Source organism: Mesocricetus auratus, unplaced genomic scaffold (genome assembly GCF_017639785.1).
Source record: "Mesocricetus auratus isolate SY011 unplaced genomic scaffold, BCM_Maur_2.0 Super-Scaffold_100022, whole genome shotgun sequence".
In the NCBI taxonomy this organism is placed as follows: Eukaryota; Metazoa; Chordata; class Mammalia; order Rodentia; family Cricetidae; genus Mesocricetus; species Mesocricetus auratus.
In genome coordinates this window covers 8,148,603-8,168,942 of record NW_024429203.1, presented here as the reverse complement: position 1 = coordinate 8,168,942, position 20,340 = coordinate 8,148,603, and the positions used below count along the sequence as shown (strand labels likewise).

The 20,340-nt window shown below is 41.2% G+C and overlaps 1 protein-coding gene and 1 long non-coding RNA gene across 7 annotated transcripts in view; one reads left to right on the top strand and one right to left on the bottom strand.

Moving 5' to 3' along the window:
* Opcml (opioid binding protein/cell adhesion molecule like) overlaps positions 1-20,340 on the bottom strand; it is a 1,121,214-nt gene that overhangs the window by 498,284 nt on the left and 602,590 nt on the right. Inside the window, exons 1-2 of one of the 6 annotated variants that reach the window (XM_040730265.1) lie at positions 19,641-19,864; positions 18,975-19,059 (exon numbers count right to left, since the gene is read on the bottom strand). In XM_040730265.1, coding sequence (XP_040586199.1) covers positions 18,975-19,018 — 44 coding nt within the window. In that variant the 5' untranslated portion in view covers positions 19,019-19,059; positions 19,641-19,864. Of the gene's footprint in view, positions 1-18,974; positions 19,874-20,340 lie in introns of those variants that run through there. The other 5 variants (XM_021232088.2, XM_021232087.2, XM_021232086.2 and 2 more) reach the window with 5 other exon arrangements.
* LOC121133558 overlaps positions 19,026-20,340 on the top strand; it is a 53,869-nt gene continuing 52,554 nt past the window's right edge. Inside the window, exon 1 of the long non-coding RNA XR_005870441.1 lies at positions 19,026-19,123. This is a non-coding gene — a long non-coding RNA (uncharacterized LOC121133558). The remainder of the gene's footprint in view (positions 19,124-20,340) is intronic.

The following is a 20,340-nucleotide window of genomic DNA, read 5'->3' as shown; positions in this document are numbered from 1 at the left end:
TGTGTTACAGAGGATGACCTTATCTCAAAAGAAAGACAAAACTGCATTTAATAACTACATAGTATGTACTAATTTATGTCAGCAATATAAATAAGGATCTAATGATTTTATATGTGATTGATGTGATGTTATCTGTTTAAAACAAATCATCTCAAATTCAAGATATTTAATTGAGCCATCATTTAAACCATGAGAACATACCACAAAGGAAATATATATAGATCATTAAAAAACAGACATGATAAAAAAACAAAATATACACTTCAAACAAAATCAGTCCAACAGCAAGAAAAGCAGTAAGGGAGGGAATGAATGTAGGGAAATTATAAGTATTAACAAAACTATATAATAAGCCCCCCTTTATCATTAGTTTGTTTAAATGTAAATAGAATAAATACTCCATTCAAAGGACACAGAGTAGCAGAATGGATATAATAATAATAACAACAACAAGACCTAATTATATGCTGCCAGAAAGCGTAATGCCTGACTTAAATCCACGCACATTGAAACGAAAGGGGTAGAACCATTTCTATGTAACTTAAACTAGAAACCAGAGAAAGCTAGGTTAATGTCACACAAACTAGACTATCATAAGTGATAAATTATATTACATAATGGAAAAGGGATTGATTTCCCAAGAAGATGCAACAACTACAGGCATGCGTATTATAACCAACAAAGTATCTAAACAAATAAAACAACTTTGATAGAATGAAGGAAAGAAATAGTGGCAACAATAATATTGGAAACAACCAATAGTCATTTCAATAATGAAACAAATGGAAGAAAAAGAGGAAATAAGAGTGTGAGTATCATTTTAGATGAACTATATCAAACACACACGTGCGCACACACACACACACACACACACAGAGAGACAGAGAGAGACAGAGACAGAGAGAGAAAGAGAGAGACAGAGACAGAGACACACAGAGAGAGAGAGAACACACCATACATAAAGGCAGGTTATATATTTTCCTCAAGCACATATGGAGCATTTGTCATGATACAACATATATACATCCTCAACATGAAACTTGTCAAATTCTGGAAGAATGACATGGTACAGACTATTTTTGACCAGAACAGAATGGGACTAGAAATCTATAGCAGAATAAGGAAACCTGGAAAATGCACAATTATGTATAAATTAAACAAACACACTTAAACACAAAGCAGTAGAGAAACCTATTTTTAAAACAAAGTATCTGAAAAAATCTACATAAAGAGCACAATATACATACAGGCATATGGGTTGCATAAAAAAACAATGTGAAGTGGGAGATTCATAATTCTAAATACATTATGACAAAAAAGTTTTCTTAACAAGCTAACTTTAAGCATGTAAGGGTCTACAAAGAGAGAACAAACTAAACAACACTAGAAGGTCATAAATATAAACAAATTAGACTAAAGATAAACAATACAGATAAGAGGAAAATTATATTAATGACCAAACTAAAGTTAATTCTTTGAAAAATTAACCCAACTGGCAAATCTTCAGCTAGACTGACTGAAAAATGAAAGAAGAGTCACATAAGAAACATATAAATGGAAAGGAGGACATGGCAGCATTACAAATAATTTTATGGAAACCAAAAAGATTACTCATAGTAGTGTGAACAAATGGATGTCTGTAAATAGATAACCTTGGTTAAACATGGAGATTCTTAGAAGTAATTCAGCCTTTCCAGAACAAGTCATAAGGAGATAGCATATCTGAACAGATTTGTAACTAGTTAGAGACTGGATCACTACTCAGCAATCCCACAGTAACAAAGCCTAAGACCAGATGGTTTTGTTAATAAATTCCCATGAGCATTTGTAGAATAATTAACAACAGCCCTCTTCAAACCCTTCCAGAAATGGTGAAGAAAAGTAAACACTTCCCAGCTCATTTTGTCACACTGAGACAACATGATAAAGAAAGAGAAAAACTATAGATGAAAACCTCCTATGAATACTGAGGTAAAATTCTCTACAAAATGCTTGCAAGTGGACCTTAAAAGTATCCTGAAAGGTTTATACAGCACAGCAAAACAATGTTAACTCTCAGAATGCAAGGATGACTAACATTAAAATCGGTCTTTGAAATAAACCATAGTAACATATTGAAGAAAAAAACAAAAGAAAGTGCACATTATCAGTTCAACTGCTGAAAAAAAAAAAACAACCTATTTAAGAAAATATACTAAGCATTTGATAAAATTCAACACCCTTTCAAGACCTAAACCTTATACACACACACAGCACAGAACACACAGAGAGTGGGGAGGGGAGAAGGAAGGCGAGGAAACAACTTCAAAGGTATATATATATATATATATATATATATATATATATATATATATATATGTGTGTGTGTGTGTGTGTGTGTGTGTGTGTGTGTATGTATATATATATATTTTATTATTATTATTATTATATCCATTCATCCCATGGTTAAGAACATAGTCAAACTCAATGATAAAAGAACTAGCGCTTCTCCTCTAGTAATGGTGGAGGGCAATAAAGACTACTTCTTTTGAAATTGGTTTAGAAACTCTAGGAAAAATAAGACAAGAAACTTGTGACTTTAAAAAAATCCAAATTGGAAAGGCAGAAGAAAAAAAATTACCTGTTTACAAATGACATAATCATGGGCTGGAGAGGTGGCTCAGATGTTAAGAGCACTGGCTGTTCTTCCAAAGGCCCTGAGTTCAATACCCAGAAACCACATGGTGGCTCACAAAAAAAAAAATGACCTAAACAAATTACATCATCTTAAGTGCAGGAAAATTTGAAGATTTTACCAAAAATAAAATAAAAATTCAGTAAAGTTGCAAAATATAAAATCACCACACAAAAAATCATCTGTACTTTTGTATACTAGCAATAAACAATCTAAAAAGAAATTATGAAAAGGATGTTAATTTTGGAAAAGGAATAAATAGAATATGTATGGGTGTGTGGCTCAGCAGTAAAGTACTTGCCTAGCATTTGTGAGGCCCTGGGTTCTGGGTCCTATCTCTCCTACAAAAAGTAAAAATAACAAAATTGATGTAACTATGAAGGACTTGCACAAATAAAAGTTTACAGAAGTATAAAATGAGTAGAAAAGACAAAAGCAGAGGACGCACGTCACATTTTGTGACTAGGCAACTTTGATAGCTAAGATGCAAACGCATTCTGAAATTGATCTCAGTTAACTACAATCCCTATACCTAAAGCCCAGTGATTTCACATTTTAAATAATATAAAATTCTATCATATGGAACTACTATAGACTATAGGTAGCCAAAACAACATTTAAAAAGAACAAAGTTGTAGGTCTCATACTTCCTGGTTTAAAACTTTCATACAAAGTTACAGAAGTCAAGATAGTGTGGTTCAGGTGCAAAGATTTATAGACTCATGAACACAGCATAAGTTTAAAAAGTATTAGATCGTTTTTCAATGAAATAGCAAGATCATTAAATTGAAAAAATATTCTCAACAAATAGTGTTGGAGGAAACTGGACATTCATATGTAGAAGTATTCAGTTGAACCCTTGCCTTATACCACATACAAAAATCAGCTCAAATACAAGAGCTGTGAATGTAAAACTACTAAAGAGAATAAGAAGGAAACTAATTATGCTGGATGTGGTAGTAATTTCTTAGACATGGCATCCAAAAACATAGGCCAAAAAAAAGCATAAACTAGACAGCAGAAAAACTGAAAAGCTTATTTGATGCTGGGACTCACCCAGGCATTGTGTATGCGAGTACGCCAGGTAGGACCTCTGCTCTTTAGTGTAAATCCCAGTTCCATACAACACACATGCAAGTGAAAGGCAAGGCATGGACTGGGAAGAGATATCTCCATATCATATATCTGACAAAGGGTTTACTATCTAGAGTGCATGAAAACTACAGCCTAACAAAAGGAAAACTGTTAAAAATGAGCAATTCACTTGAACACACATTTCTTCAGAGAAGATGAATAAATGGCCAGAAAACACACCAATGCTGCCCATCATTGGAGAAATGTAAATCAAAACCACAATAAAATGCTATTTTATATCATTAAATTTATATTGCAAAAATAATAAGTAAAAACAGAAAATAACAAGTGTTGTGGAAGTGTTGAAAAAAAGCAAATTTCTCTTATCTCTTAGTAGGCACATAAAATACTTCAGCCACTGTAGGAATAGTATGGTAGTTTTTCAAACACTTAAATAGAAAACTACATGATGCATCATTTGGGAACATGAACAAAAAATACCAAAAGAAAGGACTCAAAATATTTGCCCAACCATGTTCATGGCACAATTAGTCATATTAGTGTATGCAAGTCAAATGCCCATCAGCGGATGAATAGGAAATACAATGAATGGCTGTTACAAAGGAAATCTAATCTGTATATGCTACAACAGGAGTGAACCTTGAAGACATGGGACTAAACTAAGAAGCCAATCATAAAATGACACGTAATGCCATATGATACCATTGTCTCATGTACAAAGGATAGTCAAAATCATGTATACAGAAAATAGGATAGTGGTTTCCAGGGACTGGAGTAAGAATAATGGTGGGCTTTGATTCACTGGGCACAGTCTAAGGAAGCTCTGAGGACAGATGGTAGTGATGGCATGCTGCATGTGAATGAACTTAACGTCATGTAAACTAGGGAAGTGATAAATATCATATGTATTTTTTCACACACAAAAAAAAGCATGTAGACTTAAGAGATTGCTCTGTGGTTAAAAGCAATTGTTCTTGCAAAGGACCTGGGTTTGATTCCCAGCAACCACATGGCTGTGCTCTGTTCCAAGGCATCCAACACCCTCTTCTAGCCTTTATGAGTGCTGAATATGTATAGTACACACACATATCCAGGCCAAACACCCATGCACATTAAGTAAAATTTTAAAAAGCTAAAATAAATCTTAAAGTAGGCATAGAGGGATGTGACAAGGCTTAATAAAAATTCCTTGTACAGCAGCATAGTAAAAGTGAACATATTCTAAAGAGATAATGTGTCTCTTCATCTTACTATCAAACTATTGAAACAATGAACCCCAAAGAAATGGAAATTTCTCTAGGAATCTTATTACAGAAAAAGGGAAAGGTTCCAGCCAGAGGGAGAGCTTGTTTCTTGGAAAGGGATTTCATCCAGTTCCAACAACTTTCAGGATGAGACTGAAGCCCAGACAACCATGGGTTACTGATGGGTGGAACAAAACCTTGTCCAGGATTGTTGGAGGTAAAAATCCTTGGCCTCACATTTATCTCACTTCAGGACACCTAGACAAACTTGAAGGATCTTCTGCAGCATTGTCCTTCTAAATAGGGCCACAATGAATAAATCTTTTTCTGCATTCTCCTTTAATTTGGTTTTTTTTTATTAACTTATTGAGGATGGTGGCGGGACCAGACTTGGGTCATAGGATGTGACCCCAAGTTTGAGAACACCATATGAAATGACATTTACTCACATGGTTGAATATATGTGCTCTACAAGTGGATACGAGCACTTAGTGTGCATATATTTCATTTAAATCAAATGTTTCTCCTCTCTGCTCCTTCTCTCCCATCTCCCAATTCCTCATGTGTGAGCTCTATATTCTACCCATATATTCACTAGGTATGAATATTTATAGAAGAAATCCAGATTTTAAATGTCTGTTCTTCTACAGTGATGTGTGGCATGTAGTAGACACTAAATAAAAGCCATTGTTTAAGTTGAATCCGATGTGATCAACTTTCCATGTCTTAAGTTCTATATCATCAATTCATACAATCACAGATAAAGCCTATATAATGAATAATTGCAAATACACTGACTATATGTGTGCCCTTTCTTTCTTGGCATCATTCCCTAAACAATGCAGCTTAGTAGCTATTTGCATTCTGTGAGAAATTATGAGTAATTTAGAGGTAAGTTAAACTATACAGGGAGATGTGTGTAGGTTATATGCAAATGCTGCACTGTTTTATGAAATCCACAGATTTTCCAGTCTGCATAGGAGCCAATCTTCCTAAATAAAGAAGGATGGTTGTGTCTTTAAGTTTTTAAAGCTGTTGTTCACTGTGAGCATGCTACAATTTCAGACATTAAGCCCTTTACAAATTCAAGGCCATCTCCTCCCTCTCAATAACCCAGTGAAGTGGATATATAGTTCCTGTTTTTTTTTCTAATCAGGAAATTGAGGTTTAGAGAAATTGAGTCACTTGTCCAACCACATACAGCCATTACTGAACTAGCAGGGTTGGGATTTGAATGAGTCTTTCGGCTGTGGAGCTGATGTTCTTAACCTCTTGATAGAGGTTATACTTTATCTTACATTTCACTAAGCACCCATTGACTTGCCAATTGTAAAACAGAGCATATAATCAAGAGCATTCTATAAGCTGTTCCCACTGAACAGGTGCAGAGCACACAGGCTGCTGAGACAGGCAGGAATGTCACCGTGGGGCTTGTTACAGAGGCAGCTGCATTCACATGGCCAAGGGAGTGTGCACAAAATCTCTTCATCCTAGATGCCCTTTGAGAGTCTTCACTTTGGCCTTCCCATCCCCCAGAGTGTACGAACAGACTTCCAGAATGTGCTAGCCTTTATGGAGGAGACTTTTTTAATAGGGAGGCAGCAGGCATACCTCTCTTGCAGCTGCTCAGAATCTACTGCCAGTGACTTTAAGAACTGTGAAATTCACAGATACTGCAATTGCAACAAGCAGGGGGAGACAGGACAAGTTAAATACCAGCTGTGTAGGGAGAGATCATTATCTCAACTAGAATTCAAATGCCAGAAACTCTGGTTGTAACTTCAATGACTTCCCAATTCAAAATAGGTGAGGATATCTCCATTAGAAAGAGAAGATTCTCGGGGATGTCAGGATGTCTGTGTGTTTGGGTGCCTGTGTGAAGGACAGCGGATAGGAAGGGACAGACAGGAGAACTATTCAGTTTTTAAAACAATTGGTGCACCTGCCATGCAATAGTATTGTATTGGGAACTGAGGATTCAAAGAGAAATAGAGGATAAAAATACCTTTAACAAAGAGCCTGGGTGAAGCACCTAGAAAAGGAGTATCTGATTATTTTTTATGTTTTATTTTTATTTTGAGACAGGTTTCCATATATTACAGGTGGGCCTCAAACTCCCTGTTTGAGCTGATGACTTTGAACTTTAGATCTATTTGTCTCTACCTCCCGAATTCTAGGATTACAGATACGACTCTATCTGGTTTATATGGTACTAGTGATCAAAGCTGAGCTTTGTGCATGCCAAACAAGCATTCTACTAACTGACGTGATCCCCAGCGCAAGAGAAATATCTTCAGAGACAGCATAACAAGCAACTTTGAGAACTGCAATCCCTTGCACTTATAGGGGGTGTCTTCCAGCCAACATCTCAGTTGAAGCATAGTCACCCTAATATAACACTTGGTAGGCTCAATTTCCTGTGGATGCAGATAATGACTCCAATTTTGCCCACCTGGAAAATTCCACGTAGCCAGAAAGTGAGCAAGAAGGTTCATGACTGGATGCCTTCCCTGGGTGGTGAATGTAGACAAGTGTCATAGAAGCCAAACATCTGAGGATGTTCTGCTGGCCTGAGGAGGGACAGGGCAAATAGGAGTGAGGAGGCTTTCAGATCCCCATGAAGTGGTATTCACAATGAACACTTGGGTAAACATGCTAAAGGAGACCTTTGGAAAGTGTCTGAACATGTGATGGGCAGAGAAGGGTCAAGGGAAATGGTCCCTTAGAGAAGAAATTCCGGGAAGACAAAGCTGGGTGACAGACCACGGAGAGCCTGAGCAGGACCCAACCTGGATTAGTTAGACATCAACTAGGACTCAAGTCAAGAAAGGGGGGTTACGCTGGCTGTGGGGCAGCAGGGAGAAAGTAGGGTTCATAAAGGGCTGACCCGAAATTCCCTATGGCGTGTCTTTGCCTCTTCCAGTATCTACACAAACTGGATTCCATCACATGTGTATCTCGGTGGTCCCAAGAGTAGACAGCCACTGATTCTTATCTGGCCACTCTCTTTATTCCTTTGCTTTGTTTTGTTTTCTATCTTTGGCTGTTTCATATCTCCACGTTAGGCTCCAACCCATTCTTACAGCTGCCTTCTTCCTTTCTCTTCCTTTACATCTTAGCTGATTCCAACAAAGAAAATAAATTTTGCTCTCTTCTACCATGTGCCTTTCAGTTATTTTCACTTTTATCTTTCAATTCCTTTCTCTTGTTTTCAATTTTATTTTATTTTTAGTCCATGGGGGGGGGGGGGGTTATGTGCATGAGAGTATGGGTGACCATAGCGGCCAAGAGAAGGCATCAAATACCCTGGAGCTGGATTTACTAGTAGCCCTGATCTGTCCCGCATGCACATTGGGCATTGAATTCTGATCCTCCACAAGAACTCTTCATCACTGAGCTGAGAGCCCCGCCTCTCAAATACACTTCCTGTCTTCCCTTAATTAATATTTATCAAATATTCCTAATCATCATAGATGCTTATGGCAGATAAATACATGGATGAACAGACCAACGTCCATGTCAGCTCTGCACCTTGCAGTTAAATTTGGATCAGTAGAGACAGTATTTAAACTCCTAAAAATTGTGAATGTATTCAGAAATATCATTGAGAATATGCTTCCATGTTATCTTTGCTTTATTGCAACTACTTTTCTTCTTCACTGGCACTCACAAAAAAAATTGAAAATTATCATATTCATTTTTTCATCTTCAGCATAATTACTTCTACAAAAACATTACTTGGTATTATTCTTCACCACCAGCATACAGTTTGGGGTAATTATGAGTTAAGATATATTCTAGAATCTAGCTGGAAAACTTAACAAGCCCTTATGACATTCTTTGTTCCTGTACTGCAATGGAAACTCAGTTAATCAAGACACCATAAATCTTCAGATCCACTGAAAATACTTAATACCCAAAACCAATTTTTTTTAAAAAAAACTTTATTGATCAGTACTTTTATGGGAAGCCAGGTCAAGTCCTTCTGCATCTCTTTAATTTAAGGTTAATTTAAGGAAAATGTATCATTTCCAGGGAAGAGGAGGCTAAAATGGGTCACAAATTTTCTCTAGGGTATGAATCAGTGGCAAGGTGAACAGTGGCCCTGTGGCTGTCTTCACAGCTTTAATGGTTTAAATGAAAATGTGAATATAAAAATGGAAAGGAGAATACAGAATGACATGTATTTAGGGGCTTAAATAAATTACCTCCTGAATCTAATTTTAAGATCTCCCAATTCCTCCCAGTTCTCACTGGTCCATTCTTGCCAAGGAACAACCTGCTTAGTTTGTTTTAGTTTGCAAGTCTTTTGAGGTACTTAATACTCTGTGGGTTGTAAGCCAAGGGTTCCCTTTGACAGTATGGTAGACTCACCAGTGGTTACCATTCTTTTTTGTTGTTGTTGTTGTTGTTGTTCGAACCATTTTCAGCTACAGAAGGAATATTGACATCTACAAGATGAGGAACTTACATGTCAGGAATCACAGGAGACCTTCCAGATAAGACAAAAGATGGTTAAAGCCCCTAGCTCAATGCAAGTCTCCAGGCCTGATGAGTCAGAGAAACAGAGGGAATGCTTTTGCTTCTATACGTTTTCAGTACAAGGAAAACCACTCAAGTCTCCGGATCTGGGCGGGGAAGGTATACTTGTAAGTTTGAGAAACAGCAGAAAGGCCTATCAGAAGCAAACCTGGACTCTGTTCCACAAAGAGCTATGTGGCCCGGTCCTGAGCTAGCTCAGTGGGTAAGGTCACTTATTGCCAAACCCAGAAATCTGAGTTCAATCCCAGGGACTCACAAGATAATAGGAAAGAACTGACTCCTGCAAGTTGCCATCTGACTTCCACTCATGTGGCATGGAACATACATACCCATTTACATATGGCATGCATGAATACATAGCATACATATATACCAAAATAAATAATATAACGATTTTTTTCAATAAAAACTTTTGACCAGTTAATGGCCTAGGAAATTTAGATTGGGATGTAATATCCTGAAAACTATGAAATGATGGGTAACTGATATGACAACTGACACAGCAAATCACAGATAATAGGGGGTTTTGTTTGTTTTCAAAGCATATTTGTCTCCCAAGGCCTGCAGGCTTATTAAAGAGTTTGCAGGGGAAGGAATGGAGGCTCAAACTCTTCCTTTGGCTAACCTCTGCCAAGAAAATGAGGCAGGGATCCCAGCAGGACAAGTGCTATGCAGCATAGAGCTCAAGGAGGAAGAGTAGAAGAACATGGCCAATGGGGAGACAGAAAAGGGGAACAATGGGAGGAAGGTTTAGACATGGAGAGACATGAGAGGATAGAGTAGGAAAGGGTGTCTAGACAGATATAAAAACACTAAAGAAGTCTGAAAAGGCCTTATGGAAACCCACTATTTTGTAGACTCTATATCATCCATATTTGACCATACATGTGAGACAGTGCTCCTCCTAGAAGTCATAGGTTGCCAAATAAAATGCCCAGTTGCAGGAGTAGGATATCTCTTCTTGAGCTGTTGGTCAGGAGTGTTCCAAGAACTCCCCCACCAAATAATACAGGCTATTGCCATTGCACTTAATTCCACACCACAATATGATGGTAAGACCCTGTTGCTGAAGATACACTTTGGTCACAGGACATGGAGAAATCAAGTTGGTATGGACCAGGAAACTTCCTCTCTACTGATTAGCTTTAATAGTATTGGGGGCGCTATGTTGACTGTTGGAAGGGGCAGAAGTCATCAACATTCTTTTCCTGTTATTAACCCTGTGAACTACAATATTGACCTGTATGGGTACAGTAGTGATACAGATGTTTTGGGGTTATCCAATGCTTTTTGATTGAATTTAAGGATGGTACCATAGGAACAAGCATATCCCTGATACTGTCAATCTGGTTCAGACCCCATGATGTGGAGCTTCAGAGGCCCCAGAGATGAAACTACTATTATTATTTTGCCAAACATAGTGTCAAACTGCTCTCTACAGTCTTTTCTCTATAGATGTGTCTCTCCCAATCCTTATCAGAGGCATTTCTTTATGTACTGGACAGTGGTTGATACAAAATCTCACAACTGATGAAAGTTGAGAATAAGTGTTCTGGAGTTCTCATCCACAATTGAGGTACCTATGTCATTCCCCACTCAAGGCTCAGGGGTCATCACAAAAGGGAGAATGAAAAGTGTGGTAGTCACTGCTAGAAAGGGCCAGAGTAAAATTGTGTCTTCTGGACATGACAGGACTGCTGTACTCATGAACTCATGGCAATTGTGCTTACTTACAAGAGCCACACAAGGTCAATCAAGTAAATAGGAAGAGGGTCACAAATCTGCCACCTAACTGAGGAGTTATTGCCTGTTGATGACTTCTGAGGGAAGGACAGTAAGCCTTCCTTAAGTTTGTATCCTATGGTCAACAAGTAAATATACCCACACAAAAAATGGATGAGAAGGATGATGGGGGAAGTCATTCTGTTATATATCAACAAATCACTGTTGGCCAATAGGGAAGCAAGATAGGTGGGACTAGGAGTCTAAGAGGATTCTGGGAAATGTAGTGAAGAGAGTTCTCGCCAGGTGATCTCCTGGGAATGCGTCCTGGAAAAGATAAGTTCTTATAAAATATATATTAGTAATTATGAGTTAATAACCAACTCAGAGCTAGCCAATAAGAAACCAAGGAATGACCAACAGCCTTATAATTGATATATTGTCCTGTGTGTTATTTCTGGGCTGAAAGTAGAAACAGGACCCATGTGGAGGGCAGGAAGAACATTACAGTAGGTTATTAACAAAAAGGAAAGGGATTAGGGGATGGGAAGCAGGGGGTGGTGCACACCTTTAATTTCAACACTCAGGAGGCAAAGACAGACAGATCTCTGTAAATTCAAGACCAGCTTGGTCTTCAGTGTGAGCTCTGGGACAGCCAAGGCAGGAGAAACTTTGTTTGAAAATAAACAAATAAATGAAGGAAGGAAGGAAGGAAGGAAGGAAGGAAGGAAAGAATGAAGGAAGGAAGGAAGGAAGGAAGGAAGGAAGGAAGGAAGGAAAGGCAAGAAAGAAAAGACATGAAGTTGAGAAGTAATGGGGGAATGGGACTGGGGGAATTAGAGGTATAAGTGATAGTGAATATATTCATTGTATGGAATTCTCGAAGAATTAATAAAATGTTATATTTTAAAAATGTATAATAGGGTATAAGTTGGTGCAATTGGGGAATAGAACAGGACTACAGATGGGCCAAGATGCAAAGGACACAGGATCTCTTCTAGCATAGACTATTCAGACCTTAATTTTACTACATACATCATCAGCAAATGAATCTTCTTGAACAGAGAACAAGAAATAGACAAATACAAAGTCTCTCTCTCTCTCTCTCTCTCTCTCTCTCTCTCTCTCTCTCTCTCTCTCTCTCCCTCTCTCTTGCTGCATGGCTAACTTACTAGCTAATGCCAATCATTGCTGATATTGTAGACTAGTTCCTTTCTCTCATCTCCTGACTGGGGAATCAGATTCTTGTTAGTAATAGGTAATTTGAAAAGTCATTACTGGGAAGGTCAAATAAAACTGACTTGACTCTTCCCTTCCACAGTGTCGCACTACCAGATCCCATCAGATCCATGGCACACTACGTCTCCTTTGCAGCTACCCACATGGTGAACACAATAAGAAGGCCAAGGCCAGAATCCATTACTTAGATGCCAAAAGAAAGGTAAGAAGAGACAGAGCTAAACTGGACCCTATAGTCAAATTTACTAAAAGAAGAGGCCAGATAAATAGTCAAGGGGCTTAGATGACAGTTTATGAGTTCTCCAGAATGTTCAGGAAGTCATGAATCGACATGTTTAGAGCCTTCCAACTCCTTCTTTAGAGTACATTTATGCTGTATGTGGGAGAGAGATCCCCTCATAAAGGACAAATGTCACACTGTCACATATGTAGTCCAGCCCTGCTCTTCCAGATCAGGGCAACATTGTAATATGACCCAATCCTCGGTGCAACTGGTTCTTGAGCAGGGCCACTGACATTGCTGTTCTATTAATCTCCTTGTGAATCTCTGCAAGACCTGACAACCTTCTTTCCAGATATATTCTACAGTAGCAAGAAAAAGCTTCTGAACTTGGCTGCCTGCTTGTTGTCTTGCCCTGAGGGATAGTAAAGACTTCTGCAGGGTTTCAGATCAAATTGCAACACTGGTGGATACAACTGTCCCCTCTGGCAAGTGATTTGAGTGGAATCCAAAATCCCTCAGGTTCCCAGATCCCCACATGCTGCCCTTGAGTGTCCTACAGCCACATTGTTCAGATATGAGCACATCATTGCTCTAGAGGTAAGAGTAATTTAAAGAGGTAGGACTCGCTAAGGTGGGTTATAGCACTGAACTGTATGTGCTCTTCTAATCCATCTTTTAACCCACCACAGTATCTATATAGAACAAATACAACAGGAGCTCCACCATAACACAGCCTGTTGGTCACCACACAGAAAGACATCACACATCCACAGTGCATGCCTGTTAGAGCAGAGGTCTGCAGCAAGCATTACTGGAATTCAACTGAGGACAACTCTTGACCACACACGCAGAAAGCAGGAAGCTGATGAAAAGTGAAACTAAGGAGATTGAAAGTTATGTGTATGTGTGTGGGTGGAGGAGGAGGAGGTGGTAGACAAGATAAAACAGGAATAAGCTGTGAATATCATCAATTGTTACCGAGGAGTTCCATTTAGTCTCAGTAGCAACTAGCACATGTAATCAGCCTTCCATATCTGTGAGTTCTACATTCATAGATTCAACAGCCATAGATAAAATATACTAAAAATAAACCAAGTGTGTCTACACTAAACATGTTCTTGTCATTATTTGCTATGTAACACAAGGTAACAATTATTTACACAGCATTTAAATTTTATTAGATAAATAATTTGGAGTTGAATTAAGCATGTGGGAGGATTGCACAAAGGATACTTATGGCTTTAATGTTAACAGAACATCTATGTATGCTTTTCCTCATCTAATGTTATAGACAGGGCAGAAATTGTTCCCGTATGTACACAAACATACTGAATTGAGCATGATCAGACAGCCAGTGTGAGATAAGAGTCAGCCAGAGGTGTGCAGGCCCTGAGCTCTGCTCTTTCTAGAGCACTGGTATAGCTACGAGGCACATAACATGTCATGGGGGAGATGTTTCAGCACAAAGAAAGGACCCTAGAAAGCATTCTTGCTCAGATATTAGAAGGCAAAAATCCTGTAAAATAGTGGATCTCAGTTCTAGCTTACTTGAGAAATGCTGGGAGAGTGTTTTAAATGCCCACATTCATAGCCACCGTTTCTGAGACAAACATTTGAATTTTGTTTTCTGATTCTTCCTGGGGGTGAAACTAGGGGCCTCACCCATGTTTAGCATGAAGTCTACTCAACCTCACCTTCAAGGGGATATTTTAAATAGTTTCTCAAGTGCCTTCACAAGAAGCTCAGGTTATTACGACCACCAGGAAGGAGGTTCTTTCTCAGACTGGATCTGCTGGAAAGGCTTTTCATGTCCTCATCTTTCCCAAATCAAGAGAACTACCTCATGCTGACACAAGCCCTAACTTTAGCACCTTCAACATTAACATACACAGGTTTCATGCATACTTTGGAAGACCTGATAGCTCTCCTAATTAGTGCAAAACCGCAAGCTGCTTTCCATGGGTGCACAAGACAGAAATCACCCAGTTCAACACCAGGGCGCTGTCCTTGGGAGTTCCACTGTACCAGCTGCTTTGGTAAAATTCCAATGCCCAGATTATTCTCTGGCAGTAGCTAAACCTCGAATGCTTGTTCTGGAATGGATTACCTCAAAGCTCCAAGCGAAGATGCAGGATGGTTTAGAAAAGTGCCATTAAGCATAATCCCAGATCGGCAAACATGGATCAGCCACAGATTACTCTACTATGAAAAAGGAAGCAAACAAATAATAACAACAGCAACAATAAAAAAAACATTATATGGGCTTTTGCCACTGCTTAGAACAAATTATCACAAGTATCACTCATCTATGGCATCCCTCAAAATATCCATGTGAACTGGGAAACAAAAATCCACAGAGGAACTAAAGAGAAGCAAGAGGTGCCTATGACCCATGAAGAAAGTATGGCTGGCTGATGGCTGCTGCTGAGAAGGCTTCATAGATGCCAGCTGCCCATTCCTAGACCCTGGGCACCCATCTGAATATGGGCATTGATTCGGACAGAGGACTCCCAGATACTTGTCATATCTAATCTAATGGAAAGTCACAGAACATTTTTAACCCAACAGCACATAATTGTAATGAAATGATCCCGGCCAAGAGGGCCCATTTGTAATAATGAATTCAAATCAGATTCATAGAAGCTATAATCCAACCATAAAGAATAGCACCTTCATTTTCCATATCATCTCTCCTCCAAAAAAGGCAAAATAACTCAACATTAAAATAATTATTTTTACTTTTCAAGCAGCCCTATGAAGTAGTTACAGGGATGATAGTGTCATCTCACTTATGTAAAATGAGTTTTCATGTATACTGAAAACTTAGGGTCTTCTTCTGAAGGTCCCTCAGTACAACCAGAGGCCTGTTACACAAAACTGATCGCCCACAGGGAACAACTGCTCTTCTGACCTGGGGAACTTCTCAGAGGAAAATCTGAGGGTTTACCTGGGCATCTGGTTTCTGTGCTTTACTTTAAGGTCTCTGCTCCTTGCCTGACTTGGCTCAAGAATTAGGAACAGACTAGAGGTCATGTAAACTGGGGCAGTTACCTTGGAGAGGGTTTTCTAATATTGCTAGTGAAGGGACCAGACACCACTCACTCCGCCCCCTTCTTTAGCAGCCATGACAGGCTGCAGAAAAGACCCAGCAAGATGTAGGCCTCTGACTCAGCAGATGTTACTGAGTTTCCAACATGACCTTGCTGGAACTGCCCCAGTCACTAGGAAGCCAGATACCCTCCACATAGCAAGGAACCAATCAGAAGTTAGCTGGTGGCCTCTGGATATGCTTTATGGTAGCAGTGATGTACAGAGCATAGCAACTGCTCTGGGTGGGCCTATAGGCGATGGCAGCCAGTTGACCAATAAACACAGGCCAGGTCACCCAACCTCAGAAGTGCACCAATCCTGAGACTGTTGTGGACCCTTGGACACTCTCTTTGCTCTGCCACAATAAAATCCCTGCCCCTAGGTTCCTTCAGGTCCTTCTGGCTCCACCCACTTTGTTGAAATGACAGAGGATGTGAGTTAATACAGTTAACTTGTTAAATTATTAAAGACTCTTTGTTCTTGCATTGGGTAGGGTTTCTTGGTGATTTGGGGGTTCATAATTTGGGCACAACAGCTAGGTGTGGGTACCACATAATTCATCAAAATTTACAGAACACTAAATTCCCAGGCAAGAAATTGCCAATGAACTCTTTTAAGGAGACTTAAAAGTGACTTTCCATAGAGCTGTAAGGCTGTGGAGACAGCTCAGTGATAAAACTTATTCCTGGCATGCATAAGGCTAATGATTTGATTCCTCAGCATTGCAAAAAATAAACAAAATGAGCAATACTTTTTAAAGAGCAAAAAGACTACCAAACAACACATGATAGATTTCCCCCAGGCCAAGCCTGTGGACTTTCACTTACTGGGAACGTGACCTCTCTGTGGAACAACTGAGGACCGAGTTTTACTGATAAGGGAACACAGCTGCCAGCTCATAGAACAGATTGGAAGGAAAAGAAAAAGGAAAGAGATGAAGAGCCACATAAATCTGCACAGGCCATTCGAGTTACTTCAAGAAATGTTGAGATAGTAGCAAAGAGATTAAGCTGTTCTCACATAGAGAATGGTACGAATTAATGATGAAGGGAAGAAATGCATTAACATGAGTAACAAACAGCCAAGAATTTCAGGGAGGTGCCCTATAAAAAAAAATAGAGCAATGAAAGAAAAGACTACACAAGGTAAAAAAATGAAGAAGATACCTGGAGGGTGAGATGTGGACATGGGGATATGTTTGTCTACACAGGGAAAATGTGCAAAGGAGAGGAGAGGCAAAACTCAGCACTGGGAATGTGCTTACTTTTAACATCAGCTACAATAGTCAGGTAACCAGCAGCAGTCATAGCTGAACATGTACGTTGTTGTTTTCCACCAAGCATGAAAAACAACTATTCAGCTTTTCCTTTTTTATTCACTTTCCCATTACCAAGCCCAGCTGTTAAACATAAGAATCGAAGATCATGAAAACAGGCCAGCAGCTAATAAAAATGGTAGATGGAAGCCAGCCCTCTGCTGGTAGAATGATCTTACTGCATCCCAGAAGGCAAAAGCCCAAGTTTCTAAGTTTCTAGTTTAATTTTTAGGGGCAAGAGGAGGACAAGCAGATTTTGCAAATTTATTGGTGATATCCCCCTTGCTTATGGGACTCTTTGTCCCCAACAAAGTAAGAAAAAGAGATGTGTGGCAGTGTTCAAACTCTCTTCCAACTACTAGTGTGCCTGTACATTTCCCAGATTCATACACATTGTGGTTATATATTGTTGGCACCTGTAAACCACTAGTCCTCTGAAAATGTGTATTCCTCCAAATCATATCTCAAAGAGCAGACTTGGAACCACACAAAGTAAGGATAATGCACTCTCATCTGCTACAAGCTAAGGGATGCTCACAGAGCCAGAAGTGCTTGCAGCTCATAGTGTCTGGAAAGGGACATCCCTGTTCTCCTTTGAAGGTCTGTGAAGGTCCAGAAGATGGGGATTTAGCTGAAAAGAAGGTTCACCTAAGGTTCACCCAAGGTAGCAAATATCCAAGTTTAACCCCGGGGTTCACATAAGGAACAGCAATGTCTAAGAGGCTATTGTCCCTTCCTCTGGAAGAGGCCAGAGCCTGGGCTGGAAGGGCTCCACAAGGGAAATCACAGGCAACAGGAAGAAGGGAACCCCACCCTCAATCTCTCCTTGCAGGAGCCAGGAATTCTGGCTGCAGAATCTGGGTCAGGATGTTTTATTTTCTCCATAACCATCAAAGTCACAGGCAGGGCAAATGCATTCACCCTGTGTACACTGTGAGACGCAGTTAAGCTGGGACGTCCCCGAATCTGTCTCCTAGGACCAGAACTGCCTCATTAAAGGGATAAAAGATGATATCTGCTGAGCTGGTGGAAAGTGGTGGCTGCATTTTTATTAAAGTCTCTGCTGCAGCAGGCCCAGTCCCCAAAGGTTCATATTCCAAGCATCTCCACCCCTCTGCCTGGAGCATGGAAGTGATTCTCTGTAACTCATTAAGCTAAAACAAAAAGCTTCTCTATTGTGCTTCTCACACAGGAATGATGTCGCTGCATAAATGCTACATGTTTCCTCTTCTTCGCCCCAGAACACAAAAATACAAAGGCCCCATAATTTACATCAGGGCCTGAGTGCACAGCATAGGTTTAGTTTGAGTGGCTATGTCTTCAGCAGACTCATAAAAGGTCGTGGGCTGGCACGGGAAATCTAGAGTCTTTGTGGGATTACGCCCCCCCCCACGCCCATACACACTCAACACACACTTCTGCCAAAGCTGGCTATCTTGATGCCAATCCTATGTCATTACATCCTCCTTGTCTGGAATTAAAATCCAAGTGTATTTAGTTAACCACACAGTGTTTTCATGCCAGGGCCCACAAGTCTCATCCGGGCGTCCACACCATGGGGCCATGGCCCCATGAACACATGGAGTTCCAAGTGTAGACTTCAACAGTCCCTGTAAAACTGCATACCAACAGAGGACCAAATGACAAAGCCATTCAAGAAAAAATGGTATCAGCAAGCACACGACGCAAGTGGCCACTTCTTGGGCCTGCAAAAGGCCTCTCACGTGCTCCAGTGGCCCTCTTTCATGCCTTCTTTTCTTTTTCTTGACCCCCTCCCCATTGAAGCCATGTGCAATGGGTTCAGTCCCCAGATGAAGGAAGGCTCCCTACCTGAGGGTGGCGCTCTCCCCCTGCCGGACCGTCACGTTGTCCATAGCTTTGGGGAAGGTGGCATCTCCGCTGCGCACCGGCACTCCTGTGGGTACAAGGAACAGCAGCCTGAGAGACACGACCACGAGGCACTTCCAGGGCAGGAACAGGTACCCACAGACCCCCATCCTTGTCAGTCACAACTTCCCAGAACTCCCGTAGCGGCACGGTCCTTGTCCCCTGCCCTCTCAGAACAGCCGGAAGTGTTGTGGGGCAGAAAGCAAAGAGAGGGAGAGAGAGCAAGCTGGGAGCGGGAGAAGGAGAGGCTGAGTCCAGGCTCTCCGGAGCCTAATAATTCTTCCTCGTCTCCAGCCTCAGCTTTCCAGCCTAGCAGAACCAGATGCCCCCTCCTGCATCCAAAAAAAGAGCTTTCTCGACGCTCCCTGGGGCGGAGGGAGCCCGCGGGGGAGAGAGAGCAGGAAAGAAGGAGCAGGGACGAAGGTCACAGATTGTGCGTTCTCTGCCTCTCTCGGTGAAGCTACTTTAAGATTCAGTTGGGCGCGTTCTGCAGAGGTCTGGCATCAAAAGTTTATAACCCAAAGAAGGCAAGTGTCTCTGACAGAAAGGAGCTGTCATAAAAAGCTCCTGCTTCAAGGAGAGGAGAAAATGTTTTATTAGATCACACACATGTATGGCTAGAGTTAGAAAACAGCTCCAAGTCTCGCATCTGGTCCCCAAGGCGATAAAAAGTTGCACACGGAGAGACCCGCAGCCGGCTAACCCGGATCCTCCGCTCTGAGGCTGTTCTCCCCGAAGCCCGGTGGGCGACTCCCGCCAGCCCGGCCCTAGCCAGTCCGCGGAGCGCCGCGGCGCAGGCTCTGGGCGCGGGGAGCTGAGCGGACTGCGGCCCCCGCCTCCTCCGGGGACGCTGCACGGGACGCGGGGACGCGCGGACGCCACGCTCAGCGGCCGCCCCCGGCCTCCGCGCCGCCTTCCTCCGGGGAGCAGCCCCTATGCACGCGGGCTCTGATCGCCAGGGTTGTCATGGCAGCAGCTGCATCCCTGACCGCCACTTTCTCCGGGTGTCGACTCGGAGCTAGCAGGCTAGCAGGCGGCACGGACTGCGCGCTCATCCCGGCGGGTGCGGGGCGCGGGCGACCACCTTAACCCCCGACGCGCCGTGAGCGGCGCGCCCACAGAGGCCGGGATCCCTGAGGGAATGTGCCAGGCGCCTCAGGGGGCTCCACTCTCTCCTTGTACGGGAGCAAGATGAGGAAATGCTGAGTCCCTCTGGCTGCCTCCCCTGATATGGGTGGGAAGATAGAGGGGGAGGGCTGGAGAAGGAGTTCTGGGGAAAGGCAGCAAATTGAAAACTGACACTAGCACC